At 37.8% G+C, this 23,543-nt stretch overlaps 2 protein-coding genes across 2 annotated transcripts; both read right to left on the bottom strand.

Annotated features, from left to right (window-relative positions):
* Positions 1-6,182: 6,182 nt before the first annotated feature.
* On the bottom strand, positions 6,183-11,871 carry LOC134647830 (venom serine carboxypeptidase-like). The gene is made up of 8 exons (XM_063502154.1): positions 11,689-11,871; positions 10,211-10,533; positions 9,256-9,368; positions 8,974-9,144; positions 8,413-8,580; positions 7,876-8,135; positions 7,075-7,206; positions 6,183-6,674 (listed from the first exon to the last, which is right to left on the bottom strand). The coding sequence occupies exons 1-8, from the start codon at positions 11,724-11,726 to the stop codon at positions 6,308-6,310; spliced, it is 1,572 nt and encodes a 523-aa protein (XP_063358224.1). The 5' UTR covers positions 11,727-11,871; the 3' UTR covers positions 6,183-6,307.
* Positions 11,872-13,440: 1,569 nt separating this feature from the next.
* Positions 13,441-22,745, bottom strand: LOC134647828 (venom serine carboxypeptidase-like). Its single transcript, XM_063502153.1, has 8 exons — positions 22,595-22,745; positions 21,195-21,979; positions 20,585-20,697; positions 16,420-16,587; positions 16,065-16,232; positions 15,440-15,699; positions 14,367-14,495; positions 13,441-13,687 (listed from the first exon to the last, which is right to left on the bottom strand). Exons 1-8 carry the CDS (start codon positions 22,636-22,638, stop codon positions 13,456-13,458), a joined length of 1,899 nt encoding a protein of 632 aa, XP_063358223.1. The 5' UTR covers positions 22,639-22,745; the 3' UTR covers positions 13,441-13,455.
* Positions 22,746-23,543: the final 798 nt, after the last annotated feature.

The following is a 23,543-nucleotide window of genomic DNA, read 5'->3' as shown; positions in this document are numbered from 1 at the left end:
TTTCTCTAATAAAGAATATTGTTTAGGGTAATAATTGTAAGCAATTATAATTAAATAAATAAATAATTTGAGCTTATTTTAAATACATTATTAAAATGGGTCACTCTCGTATAGGTTTGATTCCTCGACATGTTTCGCTCCATTGCGAGGACCGACGCAGACTCGGAGAGAATTTGGGCTTGCATAAATTCATTTTTTTAATATTAATGGTGCTTCCAAAATAAGAACATGCTGTATAGTACCGATGGACAGGTACGCTCGCGGGGTACCAACGACCTGATTAGCATAAACCCGCTCCCACGCCCGCTCGCGATAGATTCCTCCACGCCGTGATTTGCTCTATATTTAGTAGTGATGCGCCAAATACATTGACAAATATTAATTAACATTCTATCAATAATTCGTTGCCATAAAGCCGGGAATCGGCCGAAAGGAAGAATTCGGTGCAATTATTTTTTTCATACTTTAAATTCATTATTGACCGCTCCAAAGTTGAATAGCGGTTTCATATACATAATAATTATAATTAATTTACTACCTAACACAAGTAAGGTAGTGCACTATACGAGGGACGTTCAAAATATTCTCGGTATTGATATCTTACGACCTCTTCTAAAATTTCTTTCGTTACTGGCCGCTAAGGTTTATTCATTGACATTAAAAAAAAGTATAATTCGAACCGAGATGGTCTTTTGTTTTTCTGCAATTGCTGAACAAACATGAACATCATGTGCGAATTGACAATGTTAACTAAATTAGAACATCGATGCGTGATAAAATTCTTGACAAAACAGGGTAAAAATCAAAAAACCATAAAAGAGGAAATGGATTGTGTTTACCGTGAGTCTGCTCCTTCTTTATCTACCATTCAAAAGTGGTCAAGCGAGTTTAAACGCGGAAGGGAGAGTATTGAAGATGACCCTAGACCTGGCCGGCCTGTAGTAGCTACTTCACAAGAAAATATTGATAAAGTGGAAAAACTTATATTGGAAGATGGTCGAGTGAAGGTAAAATCTATAGCACAAGTAACCAATCTCTCTATTGGTACCGTACATGATATTATACATAACCATCTTAATATGTCAAAAGTAAGTGCAAGATGGGTTCCGCGAATGCTGACTCGGCTTCAAAAAGACATGCGTGTAGCTTGTTGTTCCGATTTTATTGACCTGTGCGGTGAAAATCCTGATGAGGTGCTGCAAAGAATAGTTACTGGAGATGAAACCTGGGTTCATCATTATGACCCAGAGAGTAAACAAGAGTCCATGCAGTGGCACATTAAGGGTTCAGCTCATCCCAAGAAGTTCAAGGTCATCCCTTCAGCTGGCAAGGTCATGGCCACGATATTTTGGGATTGTGAAGGAGTATTACTAATCGATTATAAAGAAAAAGGTGTAAATATCACAGGACAGTACTACGCTAACATTCTACGTCAATTAAAGGATGTAATTAAAGAAAAGAGGCGAGGAAAGTTAACCAAAGGTATTCTGCTTCTGCATGACAACGCCCCCGTCCATACTGCTCATATTGCCAAGGCAGCTATTGTTGAATGTGGGTTTAAAACTGTTACTCACCCACCGTATAGTCCGGACTTAGCCCTCAGCGACTTCTTTTTGCTCCCCAATCTTAAAAAGGATCTGCGTGGAAATAAATTTTCTGACGATGAAGCATTGAAGGCGGCAGTGGAGGAGCATTTTTACACGAAAGATAAAATTTATTTTTAGGTACGAGGGATTAAAAAAAATAATTGATCGATCTTTTAAGTGTATGAACATAGGGGGGGAGTATATTGAAAAATAAAAATATCAAACTTTTCGTACTTGTTTGTTTTCATTCTCATACCGAGAATATTTTGAACACCCCTCGTACTTACGAACAGTCGCCATCAGATACACGCAGTCTAACGCCTTGACAATGGAGGCGTGTTCAGATATTTGTTAGCGCCTTGACCGCTCCGATATATATGATGGCGACTGTACCTATATGTTTGGGACTTTTCTTAGCGTAGCAGATGGTGGTTCTGGAACTAGAACCCATGGAATCCCTAAAATTAAAATAAAGTAAAAGTCAAAACTCAATATAGCTCTCTTTTCTAAATATAAATATTTAGAAAAGAGAGCTATATTGAGTTTTTAATAATAACAAATTTGTTTTACTAAAAATATTGTATACTATTTTTCTTACCAACTTGAATTCCAATATTCTGAATACGGATTAATGGACGACTGTTCGGCGCACCCCTAATATTTAGGCTTGTAGTAAACCATCGGTATCCATACATCCACCATTCGTATTCTTACCACGTATTTCGACCAGCGCTCAGCCGCCCGAACAAAACGTACGACCACAAAAACCTTAGGTATTACGTTAATAATGACACAATGAGGAGCACACTATGTATGTTCCCACGGTCGTTAAGGTGGGATAAGCCGTTGGTGATAAATTGCGATTTTTTATGTACGAGGCTACGAGGTTGGTATATACTTTGATACCTATAGGTACTGTATGGGAAATATTTTCAAGTTTATTACACGTTAAAAAACCCTCGAAAGTAATTCTTGGTGTTCACATCAACATTCAACTTATTAATATTTTAAAATTGTTGTTGTTTCAATCTAATTTCATAGTTAATAATTTTAAATTAATCGTTATTTTAAACTTTTTACATAAAAAAAAATTAAAAAAACATTTTAAGCCAAAAATGCCTAATGTCATTTAGTAAACGAGCTGATAGGTACTCTTCAAATTGCTGGATCGATTTTGAACAAACATAGCTAAGAACTCGCTTTCACGAAAAAAAAAGTCGGTCCATCCGTTTGAGAGCTACGATGCCACAGACAGACAATTGGCGTCAAATATATTATAACGCTCCAGTTTTTGCGTTGTGGGTTTATAAAAAGAAGAATCGGCAGGCTTTACAGGTGAGAAACTTGAACATTTTCGTCACTATTAACATAATAAAACTAGCTGAACCTTATTTAATGCCCCCATCCCTTATCCCTTATTAGGGACTTTTTCAATGGGCTACCTATGATGGGCACCATTACGCCTATTTTACTCCGACGCGGAGTTTGAGTTACGTTTTCATAATATCTTTCTTGTTGTAGGTAATGGTAATGTAGGCGCGTACATTTTTTCTTTTCCCAAGAAAACACAAAAAATTAAGGCATTGACACTTTTATTATGTATTTACGTTATAGGTACAACGATGAAAAAACAGCGATCAAAATATGTCCTACACAAAATTAACCTAATTTGTGTCTCACAAGAGTCACAATTCTCACAACAATTATACTTATAAAAAAAATAAAAATAAATAAAAAATCCATTTATTCCTTAATATCGCTACATTATAAAAAAGAATTGACGGATACGAATGCATGCATTATTTACATTTTAATTTTAATTCATGAACAATTTACTTATAAATACATTCTAAATTTTTACATTTATGTCATTTATTTAATACTTAATTTGATTGAGATATGATTAAATTAACTTAATAAAATTTAATTGTCAATTTGATGTATTATGTCTAAGATATTAAGGACCTCTCTCGAGTATAGGCGTCCTCCAACTCCTTCCATTTATCTCTTATTTTGCCTTTCTCCATCCATTGTTGTCCTGCTATTTTAATAATTTCTTATAATTAATTAATTATACTTATACATTTATAAAATAATGCCGAAATCGAATATTTTAGATATTGACATTATTGACTAACCCTGATTAAATTACAAGGCAGCTGCTTAATAAAATATTGGTGTAGGTCTTAATTTGAGGTAGACAACAGTTTATTAACTAGTAGTATAGTTTGTCAAAGGACCGTCTCATTTCAAACATAGACATAGATAATCATACTATCTTTGTCTTACACTACTACTAGCACCCAAAAGAAAAGGATAAGTACTATAGTTTTTTTGGTTCTTATTTACTGATAAATTGGTTTGACCAACTATACCATTGTGTTGTGTATATACTTACTCACATATATGTATGTATTACGTAACACTTGTTTTTTTACTACAGTACATTATCTCGATTTTTTTACAATAAATTATGTTTTTAGGGTTCCGTACCTAAAAAGGAAAAAACGGAACCCTTATAGGATCACTCGTGCGTCTGTCTGTCTGTTCGTCTGTCACAGCCTATTTTCTCCGAAACTACTGGACCAATTAAGTTGAAATTTGGTACACATATGTAAGTTTGTGATTCAAAGACGGACATGTAATGGAAATATGGAGGCCACTTTTGGGGGTTTTTCAAACTATATTGTGTTACATATCAAATGAAAGAGCTCATTGTAATAATGTCAGATATTTTTTTTTCATAAATTTAAAATAAATAATTTAGAAGTTATTTAAGAAAATATGAAAAAAAAATTACCACAAAGGGGGGCCCTTATCTCCGAAACTACTGGGTCCAAAATTATGAAAAAAATACACATATTAGCTCTTTACCTATAGATGACAGGAAAACCTATTAGAAATGTGCAGTCAAGCGTGAGTCGGACTTAATTACTTAGTTTTTGATCCGACCCCTAGGTACGGGTTTTCAAGAGACGTTTCACATAAAAAATACATTGTTAAAAATTGTGTAATGTACGGAACCCTTGGAACGCGAGTCCGACTCACACTTGGCCGGTTTTTCTATTAGGTATTAGTTATGAAAATATGGCACTAACATTCGTTGCTCGTTGTTCATTAATCGTATTATATGTTGGTACTTATAGCCTACAGTGTATCACAGTTTGACCCATAATCCACATCGTTATAGGTTTAATTAGTAAGTGAATATAAAAATCAAATATCTTACTTAATGTAGGTAAATGCATTTTAAATGCTGATTGTGCTTGGTGCTGTACTTTCCTATTTGGGAACGTCCATTAATTACGTGAGGGCTTCAGGCTGGAGGGAGTCAAGTCGAATCTCACAAAATCGGCAAATATTACGTTTTTTTTTGGGCAGTAAATATATTAAACCCATGAATAGATGTTAAATTATTCAGTATTTTTTATTTATTTATTTAACAAAACACAATGTACCTACAGTGTACCTATAATTCCTCAAAAACCCTCACGTAATGAATTAACGTTCCCTTTGTATTTGTTATAGGTACTTATATAACATATTTTATAAAAAAAAACAACCCATCCATACTATTCTACATATTACTCAGAAATACCTAAAACGCGTGACAAGTGCGACATTTTAAAACTATATTTTAAACATGAAATTTTACGTAATTAATGGAAATATGTACTTAGTTTTTGTGTAAAGTTAAATAATCATTCAAAAAAAAACCATAAAAAAACACAACCGAGATTTGGAAGGCGGTTAAAAATATTGAAATGCAGTTGCAACATTTAGTTATACCTATCAGATGTTAGAAGCGCGGACTATAATAAACTTCATTATGCTCACTATGGTCTCTCTGCCTTCTCCATTTAATATAAAACGCCAAAAATACAATTAAAGTAAACAATAAAATCACATTAATCACAATGCTAGTCGCCAATATTCCATTATGTCCTTCCATTGGCAAACCTAACGGATCTTCTTCATCAGTCATCGGAGTGTATTCGGCTTTATCCGTGTAGTACCAAAATGTTGTGAAGTTCTGGCTGATGAAGGACTTGATGAGATGGTAAGCCTGGGCAGGTGCATCTCTGGGCACCAGGTGGCCTGATGCTCGTACCAGAACTTCAGTTAGACCACCACCCTGCTTACCGTAGCTGAAAAGACAGACGACAGGTTTTTCGGTCACATTTTACCTATTCTACCTCTTCATCAATTGAGGTCATTTTATATTCTCGCATTTATATTTATTTCACGACTACCCCTTCGTTTGGAAAACTCCCGCAGCGGGAATATCTATTTTAAACATCTGTAACCGACAAAAAGTTAAAATTTCCACAATTAATATCTGCCACTTTAATTTTTACTGAATTAAAGTTGTAGTAGTACTTTTAGTAAAAATATATCTGAGATAGTTTTACCTTGGTTCTGGTCCGAAGGTGTTCTTAACTTCAGATTCTGGTCAAGGCACCAAGATAAATAAATATGTAAATAAGATAAATTAGAATTATTTTGAAATCCATTTGAAAAGTTATCCTTGATTTTTGGTTACCGTGGTTTGTGTATCATATCTGGCTATTGTGATGAAAAATAAAACAAAACAATAAAAAAACAACATAATAATTTTATAAAATTTAGAAATAACAAAGAGGATCTCTTACGATAACTTTTTTGGCAACATTAATCAGTAATTCAAATTAAAATATAACAATAATAAAAACAAGCACCTGTCACGTCATGGTTAAAATACCATCTGATATAGAGTCCTCCACGGTGCTGTAGAAAAATGCCTCGCTTCTTCTCTTAAATCTCATATATACGATAACACCACTAATAAGGCAGACTATAAGGAGCACATTTAGCACTACTGACGCTATAAGCGCGTTGTTTCTTGGCGTCGCCTGATTTGTAGGTTGATTATCGATATACGACGGCGTATATTCCGGTTTATCTTTGAAGTCGGAGGGTATGGATAGGTCGTCGTCTTGGATGAAGTGTCGGAGCAGTGCGTACGAAGCTTCAGGAGCGTCGAGGGGAACCAGGTGCCCTACTCCGCGGACCAGAACCTCGGTTAAACCGCCGCCCTCTTTTATGTAACTGAAACGAAATGGTTCTAAGTCACTAAATGCTTTCTGTTTTTATTTTTTCAATATATATAGACACTTTCATGAAGGAAGCTTCCGTTGATTCTTAATAATTTGAATTCAAAATAAATCATAAAATAATAATCAAATGCATACCGCAGTTTCTGCTTTCGCGAATTTTTGATCCCGATTTTGTGTGCATTAACATAAAAGGAATCGATCACTGGATTGAAAATAAGACCAGGAAGAAACGATGGAAATTGAATTGAACAACAAAAATGCCTACATGTATAATAGAGTCTCACTCGGACGGAAAGGAAGTTAAATTATGACTTTATTTATACCTTACTTTACCTAATACGATGATAAAACTTATAAGTAATTTAAGAATGTAGAGGAGTTTTGTAACTTACCCAGCCAACGTTCCATTAAGCGCCCAGGGCCGTCGCGGGGCCTTGAGGAAGTCGTCTCGGTGAGTCCAGTGCCAGTGCTTTCGCCGAGAATCCGCGGCCAGCTCGCATGGCGCTGTCAGGTCCAGTTGACCGCTGGAAACAAGCGTGGATGCTTTACTTGGCCGAACATGTTACTCGCATGATTATACTATCGATCTGACGACCGAGGTTGTAAAATAAAACTTCTTTCACACTTGCGTAATGGTAGCAAGGATATAATAATAAGTAAGAAAGATAGTGGTATCACCCCTGTCCTCTGTTTGGTTTGAAGCTACTAATAGCGGGCGTATATTTATGTTCGCACTTATGACGTTTTAGTTAAATTTTCTGGGTATTTTCCGCAAGTCGACAACCATTGAGCCTGAATAGCCTGATAGAGCAATGATTACAGCATGGGTACGTCGCTCTCGGAGAGGAGTACTATAAGTACATCGTACCATATCATTCGAAATAATTTCGCATGATACTTATAAATAAACACGAAAATTCGTAATGCGCCTGTTGTTATTAAGCAGAGCTCGTTAAAAGCCCAATAATACAATCACACTGGGCCGTTCACCCAATACGTCGAGACAAACTATGAGGTTGCCAGGCAACCGGCATTGTTTTCATGTCGCAAACGACTCAGTTTGATTGCACCATAATCATTGTTTATGGCCAAGACAAATTTATTATTAGGATGCCAAACCCGCAGAAGGCATGGTTTTGATGTATGTGAGTACATAAATAAATAACGCATCTCCAAAGTACTCAACTACTCACCAGTAAACCATAATCTTATAATGTTCTAGCAGTTTTTCCAGCTTCGGTCTAATAGGTCCAAGGAAATCCTTCATCAGAGCACCGTCCACCGATCCATTGTTGAACGTGAACTGTATGGTACCAACGTGAAGAGCTTCCTTTATGTGAGGCTGATCTATGAAGTCGGTGAAAGCGCTAAGGTTGCCTGATTCCTTCAGCAGGTTGAAGTGGTTGGGTTGCTGGGAGATGTCTGACAGCAACTGGTTGAGTTGATCGCGGAGCTGTAAAATTAGTAAATTTATATAAACATTCTCAACGTTATCAACTCCAGCCTATGTACGTCTCATGCTAGGCAAAGACTAAGGGAGATCATTTTACGGGAGGATGAGATTATTTATAGTAGCAAAATAGTTTGTAGGGGCAATTAATGGTGCTAAGGTTGTTCAGGTTGCTCTGTTCCACCGCCTGGCTCTATTTATCCTGCAGTGTCTTCACGGCGAGCAAGCCTTATGTGTCAAGAAGACTCCAGTGGACCAATTAATATTTTTAAAAACTCACATTCCAAGCTTCTTGCAGGTTGTTCTGCTCTACTGCCTGGCTGTATTTATCTTGCAGTGGTTTGACAGCGAGCAAGCCTTGTGTATCAAGTAAACCCCAGTGATAGTACACCGACGAGATGTTCGCGGCGTCAATGCGATCAATGATTGGGTTGCCCATCGTGAGACCCTGTAACGTAAAATTACAAAGACCGATTAACAAATGTGCTTTAGGTTAATTTTGTCGTGAAGTGTCGTAAGATAGACGATCCTAAGCAGTTTTGTTGCCTCACATCACACGTGACAAAAACAGTTTATTATCTTTAACCACACCTTTCCCACACTTATTATGATAAGTACTGATTATTTGTTGTGCAAGAAGCGGTTGTGAAATCAAAAGCATACCTTCAAATTGAAAGATGCGTAGATTGCAGAAGTGCAGACTTCTCCTCTAAAATCTTGTACCCGAAGTCTTGCACATACCGGCCGCGGCCCACGTAAGTTCCCCAGCGTAAGTTCCTCAGATCAGTAAAGACTGAGGTATTATTGTAGAAGATAAGGTTCACACCTCAAAAGCCAATACCTTTAAATTGATAGACGCATTGCCCGTAGGCTGCTCCTCCAAGATCTTGTACCCGAAGGCCGGCACGTAGCGGCCGGCGTAGGACTCCCCAGCGATGTACAGCGGCGCAGTTCTTAGCTCGGGAAAGATCGTCAGGAACTGCTGTATTGCGTTGTAGAGATTTTTGGAGCACTGGAACGTAAAAAATTTAATCATTATTTTTCATAGACGTTACTTTAGTGCTTAGCTAAAGATGGTGAGTGGTGCTCAGTCTGACAGCCATTAATAATAAAATCTTCTGACCGTTTCCATATCCTTGACGAATCCGTCTTGCTTGTCGGTGAAACTGAATCCGGCACCCACCGGATTGTCCACGAACAGCAGCGAGTAGTTGTTACCCCATGACCACTGGCGTCCTACAAATAAGCGGAGCTCTATAGTGACATTTGTACACATACTCTACTTACAGAGAAGGTCGGAAGAGCAGAAGGAGCCAAGCTCTTCCTTTCTGACTGTGTCTGAGCGACGCACTTATATAAATACGAGAATTCTTGCCCTATGCGCGTTTTCCCAGGAATAAACAGAAATCTTCACAGCATTAACCTTGCTATAAAATATCCCTTTTTAGTGGCACTATCACACATAGTCGCTGCAAATAAATCTTTGCATCAGAGTTAATCGCTTGGATGCATATATGGACTCCATAAACTTGTAAAAGTGCTGCTTTGTTTACAGTGTGTGAACAAGGAAGTCATTTTACTTATAGTGAGGCGTGTATTTACGTTAAATGTCAACAACCATTGGATAATTACTACTCCGCTCAATAAGTAATAGATTTTTTACAATGTTGGTCGTTTTCCCTAAGCTGGTGATGACACAACACAACAACTACGTTACATTCCTCATTAAAATAGATACACCTACACCTACATTAAATCATAGAACAATAGAGTTGTTGTTCGAGCCATTATCGAATCAATATACCCAGGCACTAACACGAGAAAACAGTTTAAAGATAACTATGATAGTCGTTAACCTCTCGTCATTCTCACTATCTGTCCTTCTTACTGCATTAAAAGTAGCTTTGAAAAATTAACATTTTGCAGAGATATTGCAACATAATGTATATTCACTTCACCCTTCACTCCCCTTTTCCTTGCTGTTGTCGTACTATTGAACATTATAGTCTTGTCTTGGTTGAATCAAATGACAAATAACTGATGTAGAAATAACCGCATCTTAAGCTTCTCTTACTTACGTTTCAACTGCGCATCATCATACTCAAACGGTCCTATTTCATCGAAGAGCCCCGCCAAGCTACTGGCCCCAGGTCCTCCTTGCAACCAAATTATCCAAGGTGTCTCATTAACCGGTTTCCCAGCCACGGGAAAATACCAGAAGAACATGTTGGAATTATACGAGGAGTCAACCGTAAGGAATCCGGCATGGCTCGTGATGTTAAGGAAGAGTGTGCTGTTGACTGAGGATTCGTTTCTTGCTTCCAGGAGGCGATTTTGTTTGATAAATGGGGAGAGCATCAGTGCCGGTGTTGCGTTGAACGTATTCGCTGCTATGGTGATGCTGAAATACGACAAATTTTGACTTATACGGGATCCATATGCATCTAGTTATCTAGTAAGTATAATCGATTTTTAGGGTTCCGTACCTCAAAAGGAAAAAACGGAACCCTAATAGGATCACTCGTGTGTCTGTCTGTCCGTCCGTCTGTCACAGCCTATTTTCTCCGAAACTACTGGAGCAATTAAGTTGAAGTTTGGTTTGGTTTGGTTTCATAATTATGTAAGTTTGTGACCCAAAGATGGACGTGTAACGTAAATAAATGAATTTTAAATACGGAGGCCATTTTTGGGGGGTAAATGAGAAAATTAAAGTTTTTCAAACTATATTGTGTTACATTTCAAATGAAAGAGAAAGAGCTCATTGTAAGAGTCTCAGAAAAAATTTTTTTTAATAATTTTAGGATTATTAGTTTAGCAGTTATTCAAGAAAATAGGAAAAAAATGACCATTCCCCACCTTATCTCCGAATCTACTGGGTCTAAAATTTTGAAAAAAAATACACGAAATAGTTCTTTGCCTATAGATGACAGGAAAACCTATTAGAAATGTGCAGTCAAGCGTGAGTCGGACTTAATGTACGGAACCCTTGGAACGCGAGGACGACTCGCACTTGGCCGGTTTTTAAGTATCGAGTGACAATCTGCCATGCTACGTGTTTGATAAGGCTCGCACAGGTGCACAGTGCACACGAGCACGAAGCGAGTTGTGTACCCATGAACTGGCCCACTTTGTACCGCCCCCCCCGTAAGGCCCGTGGCCCATAATGTACTTATATTAAGTCAATGTATTAAGTAAGGATTCTCTCTAGATTGACGTTGTGCTTATAATTTCTAATTAACGTCTATCATTCACAATCTAATCTCTTCTTTGTATAATTTTTTATATTGAATTGAAGGTCAAGCCTTGTTTACATTCGACAACAAAGAAATGTTAAGCATCTACCGGATATGCTAAGAATCGTATCAAACAAATAAAACATACCTACTGCCAAGTAATTACTGTCTAAATAGGCATATCGCCATTTAAATGTATAGAATACCTACCTACCTACTGAACTTTATCAAGTGTACGGACCGTTACGGCCAAGCCGGCATTAGGAACGCCAGTCGCCACTTGTAAACATTCACATTTCAAACATATGCGAACATAACCTCACCTTACACACAAAACGACTATCCCAGTCCTAATAATCATGTTGTACTTTCTTTTTATCGCTCAGAGTCTACAGTTTCTTTGTTTTTAATCTGCACTGGTTAAATATAGCATTTAAGCTAGTTTCACACGCACGCGAACACGCAATCGCCTCATGGCTCGACTCAGCGCACACTGACGTTTTTGTCTGGCATTCGTTGGTAAACAACGTCAGCATGCAGGCTGACTCATACATCGTGTGTGTATTCTTATCGGTTATCGAGCGTATTTAATCGGGTGGACCAATATAACTGATATCTTGAGATCCGAAATAACTGAGGAGATGAGGCTTCTATAGTGGGAAGAAATAGCACCAACGTCAGATATTTGACCTGAGATTAAGTTCCTAGATAGGTCTACCACATTGGTACTCTGAGCCCGATTCAGATTTAACAACATGTTACGGTTTTGATCTCATTTTGATACGACCTTGAAGAACGCTCACGCTGATTGGTGCATGCGAAATGAAGTGAAAGTTGTGCGTGAGATGCGCGCCAATTAGGAAGACGATCGTCAAAGTCGTATCAAAACCAGTCCAAAACCATAACAAATAGTAAAATAAATCACTGATGATTGTTAACAAATTGTTAATAGTGTTAATAAATGGTATCGGGCTCCTTGACTTACTTGACTGATGTCCTATGTCCCCTAGATGGGGCAGAGCAGAGGGCGTCCACAGGGCTCCTTAAAGCATTGTAATAAAATCAAGATCAATATTAAGAGGTCACGGTCACGCACGGTCTATCTATAATAGTTGAGGTATCTGGGGCTCAAGCTAGTTTGGTTGTTCCATACTTACACTATGAAATGTCCAATGTAAATTATTTTAAGTCCTGAGTAGCGTGATATTGAAAGTCCTTGACAATACGCTTATGATTTTTGTTTGTGGTTTGTATTGCATAATAGTTGTGATGTTGTGAAATAAGGACCTTTATAATAGAAAGCGGTGTGAAATGTCACTTGAAATATATAAGGCACATTATTCTAGTTTAGGCAAATAATTATTCGATATTGTACATATAATTTAAATTTAAATTCAATCCAATCTCATTTTATTGTATTTATTGCAATTAAAGGCTTCATACGTCCTTCCAATTATGTACCTATTTTAATGTTTGCACTACTAAAAAGTGATTAAATGCATGTTCTAAATGTGTTTACGCTAACCTATAGTTCGTTTTTTTTTTGCATTAGAAATAAGGTAAACAATCTTGATGTGTCTTTTAATTGAAAAACACATTTTAAAAATAAGTTACGGTAAATATGTAACAATTATGAATCTAATACGATCTTTTATAGTCTTCTGCTTTCATAAGTAATAGTTATTGATTTTTAAAAAGTGCTTTTCAAGACATGTCAAAATCGCTTACCTTCTTTCAAGTTCTTTCTAATGCTAAAAAAACGAACTATAATATAATGCCAATTAGCACGTAAGGTAGCCGTTAGTGCTGATTGATTGAAATAAACAAATGAAAATGAAAAAAAAAAACAGGCATTCTAGCGACACTTCGTTACGTATAGTAAGCATCAAATAGATTGAAGATGACTTTGAAAAGAGTTCCAAACTGTTCAGAGCATATCAACAATCAGGCAGTGCGAAACGATAACGATCTTAAGATTAATGAGGGGAGGCTCGGGAGAACCTATTGAGTTACGTGAAGGGGTGAAACTGAAAGCCATGAAGGTCCCTGACCAAATAAAATTACAAAATAAAATTAAAACAAATTATTTATTAAAGATATACGAAAACATCGGTGTTAGTAACATTACTCGTTGTTACATTGCGCAAATACTTCTGCATGGTAAGCAGGGTCGCTTCGTACTGCATGTTCCGCGGACCGAGCGGCACGCCGTGGGTGAAGCGAGTGATGAGCGCCTGAGAGGGCGCAGGCACGTCCTGAGGGACCATGTGGCCTGCGCCGCGGAACACCACTTCTGTCAGGTGGCCCCCGGTCTTGTGGTAACTAGGAAATCATTAAAACAATATTAGCCACAAATACCCTTGACAAATTCGGCATACATGTTGCAATGATGCATCAATCAGTTTTCTTACGCTATTGGCTCAGGACTCACGACTGCTTCTAGCAGTCATTGAGGCACAGTCTAGTAAGTCTAGTACCTAACATCGCAATTAGGCATAACGTTTCGTGACCTTTTATTGTCTTGTCAAACATCCGTTTTGTTAGACAATCAAGTGTTTTCTTGTCTAAATTGTAATAAATGGAGTTGTAGTGAGAATTTCGCATGAAATTAAAACTAGGGGTAAATGTCAGTTATTTAGCATCGTTATTAATGATAATCCGATATTTTAAGGAAGGTTCAATCATTTGACTGCCTAGCAGTGATATGTTATAATCGAGATGTGAACTATAGTTATTTACGATACAAGTGCGGAAAAAAGTGTCGATTTAAAACACTCCCTTTGGTCGTGTTTTAATTTATCGCCACTCGTTGCGAATTGCCTATTCGCACGTGTATCGTACAACGTTTTACAGTACATATGGCATTTTAAAGTTTCGACATACGCACGGAAAGTGCTATTTCCTTAGACTAGTTCGGGAAAGCAGCACCAATATGTGTACTGTAAGTAAACATTATTTCAGTACGTTTACAACTTTCCACTAACAAAACTACGTTATTTACCCAGCGTTTCTCCCGTTGAATATGAAGGGGTAGCGCGCGGCTTGCAGAAACTCCTTAGTGCCATTCCACTTCCACGTGCGAGCGTTCTTGGAGGTTTGCAAACATGGCAGCATCTGGTCTAACTGCCCACTGTTGAGAAAACATGGTCTAAATTAAAATCTAAAATGACTTATTGTGATTTTTTTTATTACTTACCTACTTATATTCGATCGATCCAAATCCAAACATTCCCATGGGCAGAGGATTAAATAAAATAAAGCAGAGAGAGCATCGAGACCTTAGGAGTCATGATGTCGAATAAATAAATCAATTAAGTCTGAAATGTCCCAAACGTGGAAGACTTCACTTCACGTCGGATTTGTCTAACAAGTCCATGTACCTACTACCGAAAATCACCTCTAAGACCATGGATGTAATGATATCAGGACCCATTTTTGAAATACCTAACTGTCGAGAGTGATTCGGAGTTACTAGACACCTTACATGCTTAAGTTACCGATAAAAGGCAATTAAATTGTTACGATGGCTTACCTAGGGTTGCAAATAGAAAAAAAACCAAATGTTTTTGTTTCAAATTTATGAAAAAAAAACATGAAAAAAAACCTGGCACCATGGTTTTTTTTCTAAATTAGGTTTTTTTTCAGATGAACAAAAATATGCCACTATAACGGTTTTTCGTGATTTATTTATATAAGTAACTTAAAACTAAGTACATTAAAGTATGTCAGTACAGTATCCGGAATCCCTGATTTCCCCGATGCGGCGACGAGAGGCGTTGGTGTTGCCAACAGTAAATTGCGATAACTACCACTACAGATTTCATTTATGTTGTTATTAATCAAAGTTGTTAAATTAAATTGGTTTAATGGTTAACATAAAGTCTAAAACAAGTAAAACAACCGTATAAAAGTATTAACTGCCTTGCAAATTTTGATACTTTCATACTTTTTCATACTTTTGAAAAAAAAACGTACTCCAGAAAAAAAACGTACTCCAGAAAAAAAACGGTTTTTTTTCACGGTTTTTTTTTTCAAGACAGAAAAAAAACCGTTTTTTTACAACCCTAGACTTACCAATACACTAACACCCTATAATGATCCAACAACTCCTCCAGCATAGATTTCGTGCTGCTAAGGAATTCCGGAGCCAACTCAATGTTCACGGTCACGTTGACGCGACTGAACCGAATGTCGCCGACGTGGAGGGCTCTCTTCACGTCGGACTTGTCCAGCATTTCCGTGTACTTCCCGCCGGAGATACTGTCGCGAAGGAAGTTGTACGCGTGCTTTTGATGGGACAGTAGAAGGAGAGCTGATACGAGGCTGACCCATTTCTGTAAATAAGATGAAAGCAGGGTCAATAGTTATATAACTTATTTACCTATGAAAACAATAAATACTGATTACTGAAAATGTGAGCAAAGAAGGTTCGTAATGGCAGTTGGAAAGACGAGCGATTCTCCTAAATATTGCAGAGTAGGTCGAAGTGCAAACTTGTAGTCTGAATGATCTATCACTGCAGATTGGAATCTCCTAACAGATTAAACCACGGTTATAAGTACCTAATAAAGGTCTTCTGATCCTGATCCCTAAATATTTCGCAGGCAATTGGAATCAAAATTAAAATGTAGTTCCATAGTCAAATCCTCGTCAGTGGTGTATGAGACCCAGAAAATAATAGCTTGCTCAGATAACCTACCATCTTGGCGGGACCGCTCCTGTTCTGAGCGATGTCGTCCTGGAAGCCTTCTACCAGCGGTCTGATGATTTCCACTTGCGTCTGGTCAATCAGCCCAAAGTATTCGAAAGCGTCCGATATATGCGCGATTTCTGCTGGATCTACCATTGCGTTGCCCAGCATCACACCCTGTGGACATTCGGAATTATGAATTCACTGTCAGGCCTAATTTAGTAAAATTTGCTAAGGGGTAACCTTTACGCTAAGGTATCTACCGTACCTTTGAGTCTTCACTAAATGGATCTACGTTACCTTACCCTCTCATTTTCCTCTACGTGTATTTATATAAGAGCAAATAAGAGTAATATTATCTGACCTGTAAATTAAAGTGCGGTGGGCTGTCCCTGTGCCTATGGATCCTGTGAGCCAGCGCCGGGACATACTTGCCGGCGTAAGATTCACCGGCCACGAACAGTGGCGCTGCTTGTAGCTCGGGGAAGATCTGCATGAATTGCTTCATCGCCATGTGGAGGTGGGTCGTGTACTGGAATCCGTAATTTAGAATTCAAATAATTGTTTTAACAAAATCTAAGCTATAGCTTACGACCTCACATAATTATGTTCCAAAAGATTAAATGAGGTTCCACACTTTACGCTACCAGAGCCAGCCTATTATGGATAGCTTTATCCATCTTTATCCACGTGATAAAATAACTGTCACTGTTTAACACCGTGGGAAAGAAAGTGACGGATACCGTTTTATCACGCTGTCACGTAGACAAGAACGACCATCATATCCGTACTGCACGGCTAGCACATGATTACCCGCGGGATAGCTCGCGCCGCGAGAGACGGCAGTCGCCCGTCACAAATTTCTATCTCTATCTGTCAATTCCTCGATTTTGGCAGCATGAGTTCGCACATCGAGAAAAGAGTTCCACGAGAGAGAGCCATGCCGCGCGCGACTTAGCCAATGTGGCCATTTATACATGGAACAAACTTTTCATTCGTGGCAACACTGAATCGGTAAAATAATAATCGGATAAGTAATGAATAGTCAGCCTTACAAACGGAGCGTCCCTAGTCACGATAACTTTGTCTCTTTCTCGCAGTATGAAGAATAAGAAATAGCAAATATTATTTTTAAGTCGAAAATGTCAGTGTCAATACTGTCAATCAAAATTTGATTCGCTTTGTCGTTACAAGTTGGAATATATTATTATAATTATCTAAAGATTACCTACCTAATCATTAAAATACAACTCCTTACGAATAATTGGCGTTTTGTTAAAAGTTTTGGCTAACAAAATACCATCTTTACGAAGAAGTCAAGTTGTAAGTACTTACGTACACAATTCAATCTTCATAAAGCTCTTTTCCGTTGTCTTTTGCAAAAAAATTACATTCCTTTTAAATCTTATTTACAGACTAAATATCTTATGCTAATCCCCGACATATCTCCCTTATGGCTGGCTAGCCGCTGCATTGCTGGCTTCGAAGATAGATTGAATGACAATCATGCACAAGCCTATCATCAAACACGGAGGTATTCTCTACACCTAAGCATGCTGCTGCTGACCGCAGCCCTCCTGCCATCACGGAGGACATAGAAGGGCTCAAGTTGGGAACCTACTCCGTGCAAGGACAGTCGAGTGTTGATAACACTTCTCAAATAATGTGACTTTTAAATAAATACTACCAAAAACTTTAAATGATTTTATTTACTTTGACCTTTTTGAGATAGGTACTCAGATTTAAGTACGATTCGTCGGAGTCGGAGCGCATTTCACATTTGTATGCCCAAAGCCGGTCGGCTGCTTGCGGATCGGATGGCTCCGGACGGATTCTATCGCTTCTGCCACACATTATGTAAATAGGTACACTGAAAAAGCATTCCGGCGCGGCCCAACTCCAGCCGGTCGGTGGGAATCGTAACTTAAGGATTAGGCTAGTACCAACTCGTACACTACAAAGTAAGTATTACGGCTGTGGTCTTCTGTGAGGTGGAGTTTGAGTTGAGCTGCCAGATTCATTATTTGCATTCTTTGTGGAATGTTGTTTCACAAAATGTCGTCTAAATCGGTTCGGCAGATTAAGCGTCAAGAGGTAACATATAGTCAGCAGCAATAGTTGCTAAGCGGGCGAGGTGTTCAAAATTACCTTGACGCGCTCTTATTCTCTTAACAATAAAGTCGCGTCAAGATCATTTTGAACACCTCGCCCGCTTAGCAACTATTGCTGCTGACTGTACATAGGTACAGATTTACTTTTGCATTTACTTATTATAAGTGAGGTTGATCGCAATATTCAGGTCGGGATTGTGTTGTTTATATCCCACAATGAATGGAAACACCTAAGGAGCGACATAATATAGGTTGTCAACAATAATTGCATGTAAAAATAAGCGTGTAAATATAACGGGTTAGCACTGATTGATAGCACGTAATTGTTTCCCGGATTAGCAATGTAATATTTTTGTATCAATTATTTATGTTTCTTTTAATTATCCCTCAGTCAATTCGCCACCAAAGGTTTGCTTTGTTGATGTGGTCGTGATCGTACAATCTTAGGCTTAGATTTTTTTCTGTCGGATTTTCGTTTAACTTAAGAGAACAAACAAGTCATTGTGAAAAAATATAATAATTTTGATATTAATGGCATGATCATGAAACTCAAGATTCAAATTATACTTAAACAAAAAAGTGTTATAGTATGAAATAAATATAAAATATGGAAAATTATCTTTCTTTTAGAACAAAAGTCAACAAAACTTCGACCAAATGCGCTTGTCGCCAAACTCAGTACCGGGAGCAAACCCTAGTCGCGACCCTCTAGCCTCGAAGACAATTTCTCTCATTTTGACGTTCAAACGCGGGACATTTTGTCTCCCATAGTACACTCGTGCTACGATTTTCGAGAGTATCCCGCGTGGAACTGTCAAACGACAAAATTATGTTGCTTTGACATTTGTCCGCGAGACAGCGGGTTGTCGCGCGGCTCTTATGCTACCGATTCGCGAGAGAGCTCTATGTCGCGGCATTTTCTCGCCTGTCGACTGTCGCGCCCATCATGTGCTAGCCGTGCTGATTACACCCATAATATGTTGTATTGCTTAGGTAATAAAAAATGGTTAGACACAAAAAATATTTTGTTACTAATTTTTTATCAAGCAGATACGTCTGCGAGCTATACTAGTTATACATTATTATAAATTCACCGATTCGGGCTTCGGGAGCTCGGTAGGTATATAACTCACAGGGTTGGGCAAAATACTGGCTTCCACGTATTTGAAATACAAATTACAAAATACATTTTTAAAAGTATTTGAAATACAAAATACAAACTACTTTGGTGACGGGTATTTGAAATACAAAATACAAATTACAGTGTTTAAAATAATGTATTTCAATTACAAAATATACCTTTATTTATTTTTTTGTTTAGCATTTAGTTTTAACGTTAACGAATATCCTTTCATATAAACTTATAGGGTCATTGCGCTAGTTTTCGTCCAGCTCTAGGTTACGTCCACTTGACGAAATTTGAATATATACCTACATTCCTGCACAAATTTGGACTGATTTCAATCCTTATGTCTAAGGCGTCTAAGCAATATATCTGTCTACATATAACAATGATATTTCGCAAAAAGGAAGCGCTGGTGGCCTAGCGGTAAGAGCGTGCGACTTGCAATCCGGAGGTCGCGAGTTCGAACCCCGGCTCGAACCAATGAGTTTTTCGGAACTATGTACGAAATATCATTTGATATTTAGCACTTTTACCAGTCGCTTTTCGGTGAAGGAAAACATCGTGAGGAAACCGGACTAATTCCAATTACGGCCCTAGTTTACCCTCTGGGTTGGAAGGTCAGATGGCAGTCGCTATCGTAAAAACTAGTAACAACGCCAATTACTGGGATTAGTTTCCAAGCGGACCCCAGGCTCCCATGAGCCGTGGCAAAATGCCGGGACAACGCGAGGAAGATGAAGATTTCGCAAAAAGTAGTAAATTAAAAATGAAATATATATTTGATAATCCGTCAAGTCGTCGAAAACTAGTGCATGGACGGAAACTACTGCAATGACCCTATCCCCTAGATTTAAACGAAAAGTTCCACGCAGAAGTTGACCTAATATAGATCCAGTATCCAGCCAATGAAAATTGTATCTCGGCTGGATCGGAGGTTCGCGGTCGGCTCACAGCTTGTGCGAGAGATTAGACATTTTAGGATTATAGAATTTAATAAAATGTATTTATAGAAATGTATTTTGAAGCTTGAAGTATTTGAAATACTAAATACATGCGAGTGCAGTATTTGAAATACCAAATACAAAATACTTTTGAGGTAGTATTTGAAATACAAATACAAAATACTAATTTGTATTTCAAATACGTATTTCAAATACATGTAATTGAAATACTGCCCAACCCTGATAACTCAGTTAATTAAGAGCGATCGGACCGGTATTCCGAAAGGTCGTAAGTTCGAGTCTTGCCCGAAGCGGTGAATTTGAGAAAATTATGAGCAATTATGTCAATACCGTTTCTAGGTCTTTCGCATAACCTTTCTTGCTCTCCGTGAAACTGTAACCGGTGCCCACCGGGTTGTCGATGAATAGGAGAGAGTGGTTATGGATCCAGCTATAGCGATTTTCTGAAATAGCATTGTAAATGGTTAACTTTATGGAATTGTAGTGTACTTATTAGGTACCTATACTTTAAACTTATTTTAAGGGAGTGAAGTATCTTGTTAAACGCTTTTTACAATTATAAGACTAAAATATGTAGTGTGCTGCAGGTCTTGGCTTCTGATAGTAGTATTAGGTTTTATTTATCCACTATTACGCTATTTCACTGTATTAGTAATAGTGGTATTAACTAATACCATAATGTCCATAATCGCATGCGGTTTGCAATACATTGCGGAATTTGATCGGTCGATTGGATTCTTTGCTCCTACTTTGCCAGCAATTATCTAAAATCGCATCCATGAATTGTTGCAAGATCAGTAGAAGGCTTTACATCCATTTGAATTTTGTAGCATGATATCAATGCAGTAAGCGTACTGCCGTTGTAGTCGTCTATAACCGAAAACGTATCCAATACATATGAAAATTATTTAAAGTAGATACATGTTATTACGATACTTACTTTTTAATGTACCAAACTGACTAACAGTGAAAGGCCCTACTTCGTCAAAGAGCCCCGCCATGCTAGACGCTCCGGGCCCCCCTTGTAACCACACGATCCACGGCGTATCATTCACAGGCTTGTCAGGCACCGGGAAATACCAGAAGAATAAGTGAGACTTCAACTCCTCGTCTACTGTCAGGAAACCACTGTAACTCTCGAACCCTAAGAACAAGTCAGGGTCTACTCTACAAGCGTTCCGCGCCTCAGCTATGAGCCCGTCTTTTATAAAAGCCGTTAGAAGCAAGGCTGTGCCATTATCGACTTTAGCTTCTGGTGTTTCGCTCGACTGCGTCTCTTCATAATCGTTTATTATGTTCAGGAAATCCACGTCAAGGGCGTTTCCGTATGGATCTTTAGTCGATTTCTCGGTACTTGTCAAAATTAGGTTATCCTTTTTAGCGATATCGTTATTCCTGTTAGTAATGAGAGTATCTTCTTCATCAACGACGTTTTCAAGAGGATCTTTTGCAGGCTTTTCGGTGGTTGACACGGGGTTTTCTTCTTTACCAACTCGTGTGATAATTAGAAAATCTTCGTCAAAAGCTTCCTCAAGTGCATCCTTATTAGCTTGAGCATCGGTTGTGTTCACGGGGTCATCTATCTTGGGAACAGGTTCCTCTATATTGTTTTGTAAGTTATTATTTAGGGCTTCAGTCGTTGTGATGTTTGGAGCTGAATCATCTTTACTTATCTCGTTCGTAGCGTGGATGTTTTCGTCATGTTTAACTACTTTCCCACAGGTACTGGAAAATGCAATAGTTGATTAGAGTTGTTGTTGTGTGTAGCTACTAAATCCATGACTGATTTTAAACATTTGAAAATATAGGTACCTACGCCGTTGTAGGCACATTAAGTGATTGAACATTATTAGTAAGAAAGTTTGTCATAAAAGATTACAGTTGAAGGTTACAATTGGCCGGAATCCCGAACTATATTATATAGATAAGTAGGTAAGTAGTTACCTACCTACATTTTTATCATATGCTTACCAAGGTCCACTCCAATTTAGTGGCTTTTATGAACTATTTCGAATACTCACCCAAAGAAAACCAGGAAAATTAATATACATTAGGTACTACTCTATTACCTACTTATCATACAAATATTATAATTTAGTGCAGTATAATATGTTTAAGTAGGTACCTAGCTACTTGTGAATATTTTAGCGAGATAATGATAAACCTAAGAAGTGCAAATATCTTAATCTTGGATATTCCAAATTAGTATATTTATGCAGCATATAGAAAATAATTCATACAATTATAATTGCTACCCGTAAATAATAAATTATACGTGCACGTGGAATTTAGATAGGTACCAATTAGTTGGAATATGTATTATAATAAAATTGCACTCACCTGCTGACCATAAAGATAACTAATAACAAATAAAATATCTCCATTTTGTTAAATTAAAGTTTAAACTAACTAATCTAAACACAAGACCGGCCCCGTGCGGGCATTTCTGTCAAACTGCGGAGTATGGCCAATATCTGAAGTTATCTATGTGAACTGCTGAACTGTGCGCTGTAATCGCATGTATCTGTTGCTCTCAAACTTAGATACTCAATATATGCTAACCCTAATATTATATGACATTATTACACAACTAGGGAACAAATCCAATTATTTTATGTTTTTTAACTTGTGTTTTTATGTAAATAGGTATATAAATTATAAACTGAAATAGATTAACATACACTAAAGAAAAAGTGACCACCACACCAAGTGCATGACAAGTGCCCTGTGGCCACGTAGTCCGACTGCTTTGTCCTACTAGTAGAAATATGAACTTAATTGTTTTTATTATAATGACTTTATGGTGAGAGTTTCTAGTCCGATTAATCGATCTAACAGGAAAAAAAGGCCAGGTAAACCGATCACTCGAACTAAGCGGAATAGCGAATCCATGCAGGCCGATTAGTCGATCTAACAGGAATTAAAAAGGCCAGGTAGACCGATCACTCGGGCGACATGGAATTGCGATTCCATGCAGTCCGATAGACGAACCAACGGGAAAAATAAATCCACGTCGTCCGACTAGTAGGACAAAGCCGTCGGACTACGTGTCCACAGGGGACAAGTGTAGTGAATCTATTTCAGTGTATAATTATTATACAAATCGATGTAGTCCCACAGTAAGCTCATTAAGGCTTATGTTGTGGGTGCTTAGACAACGGTACCTTTATAATACATAAATATTCATATACAAATATTTAAATTCATATAAAACACCCATGACTCAGGTAAGTCAAAGAATCGTACTCATCACACAATTAAATGCCCTTACCGGGACTTGAACTCAGGA

The sequence above is a fragment of the Cydia amplana genome, chromosome 5, assembly GCF_948474715.1.
Source record: "Cydia amplana chromosome 5, ilCydAmpl1.1, whole genome shotgun sequence".
NCBI classification, from domain to species: domain Eukaryota; kingdom Metazoa; phylum Arthropoda; class Insecta; order Lepidoptera; family Tortricidae; genus Cydia; species Cydia amplana.
Note: the sequence above shows the minus strand (reverse complement) of the source record. Positions and strands in the feature narration are given on the sequence as shown.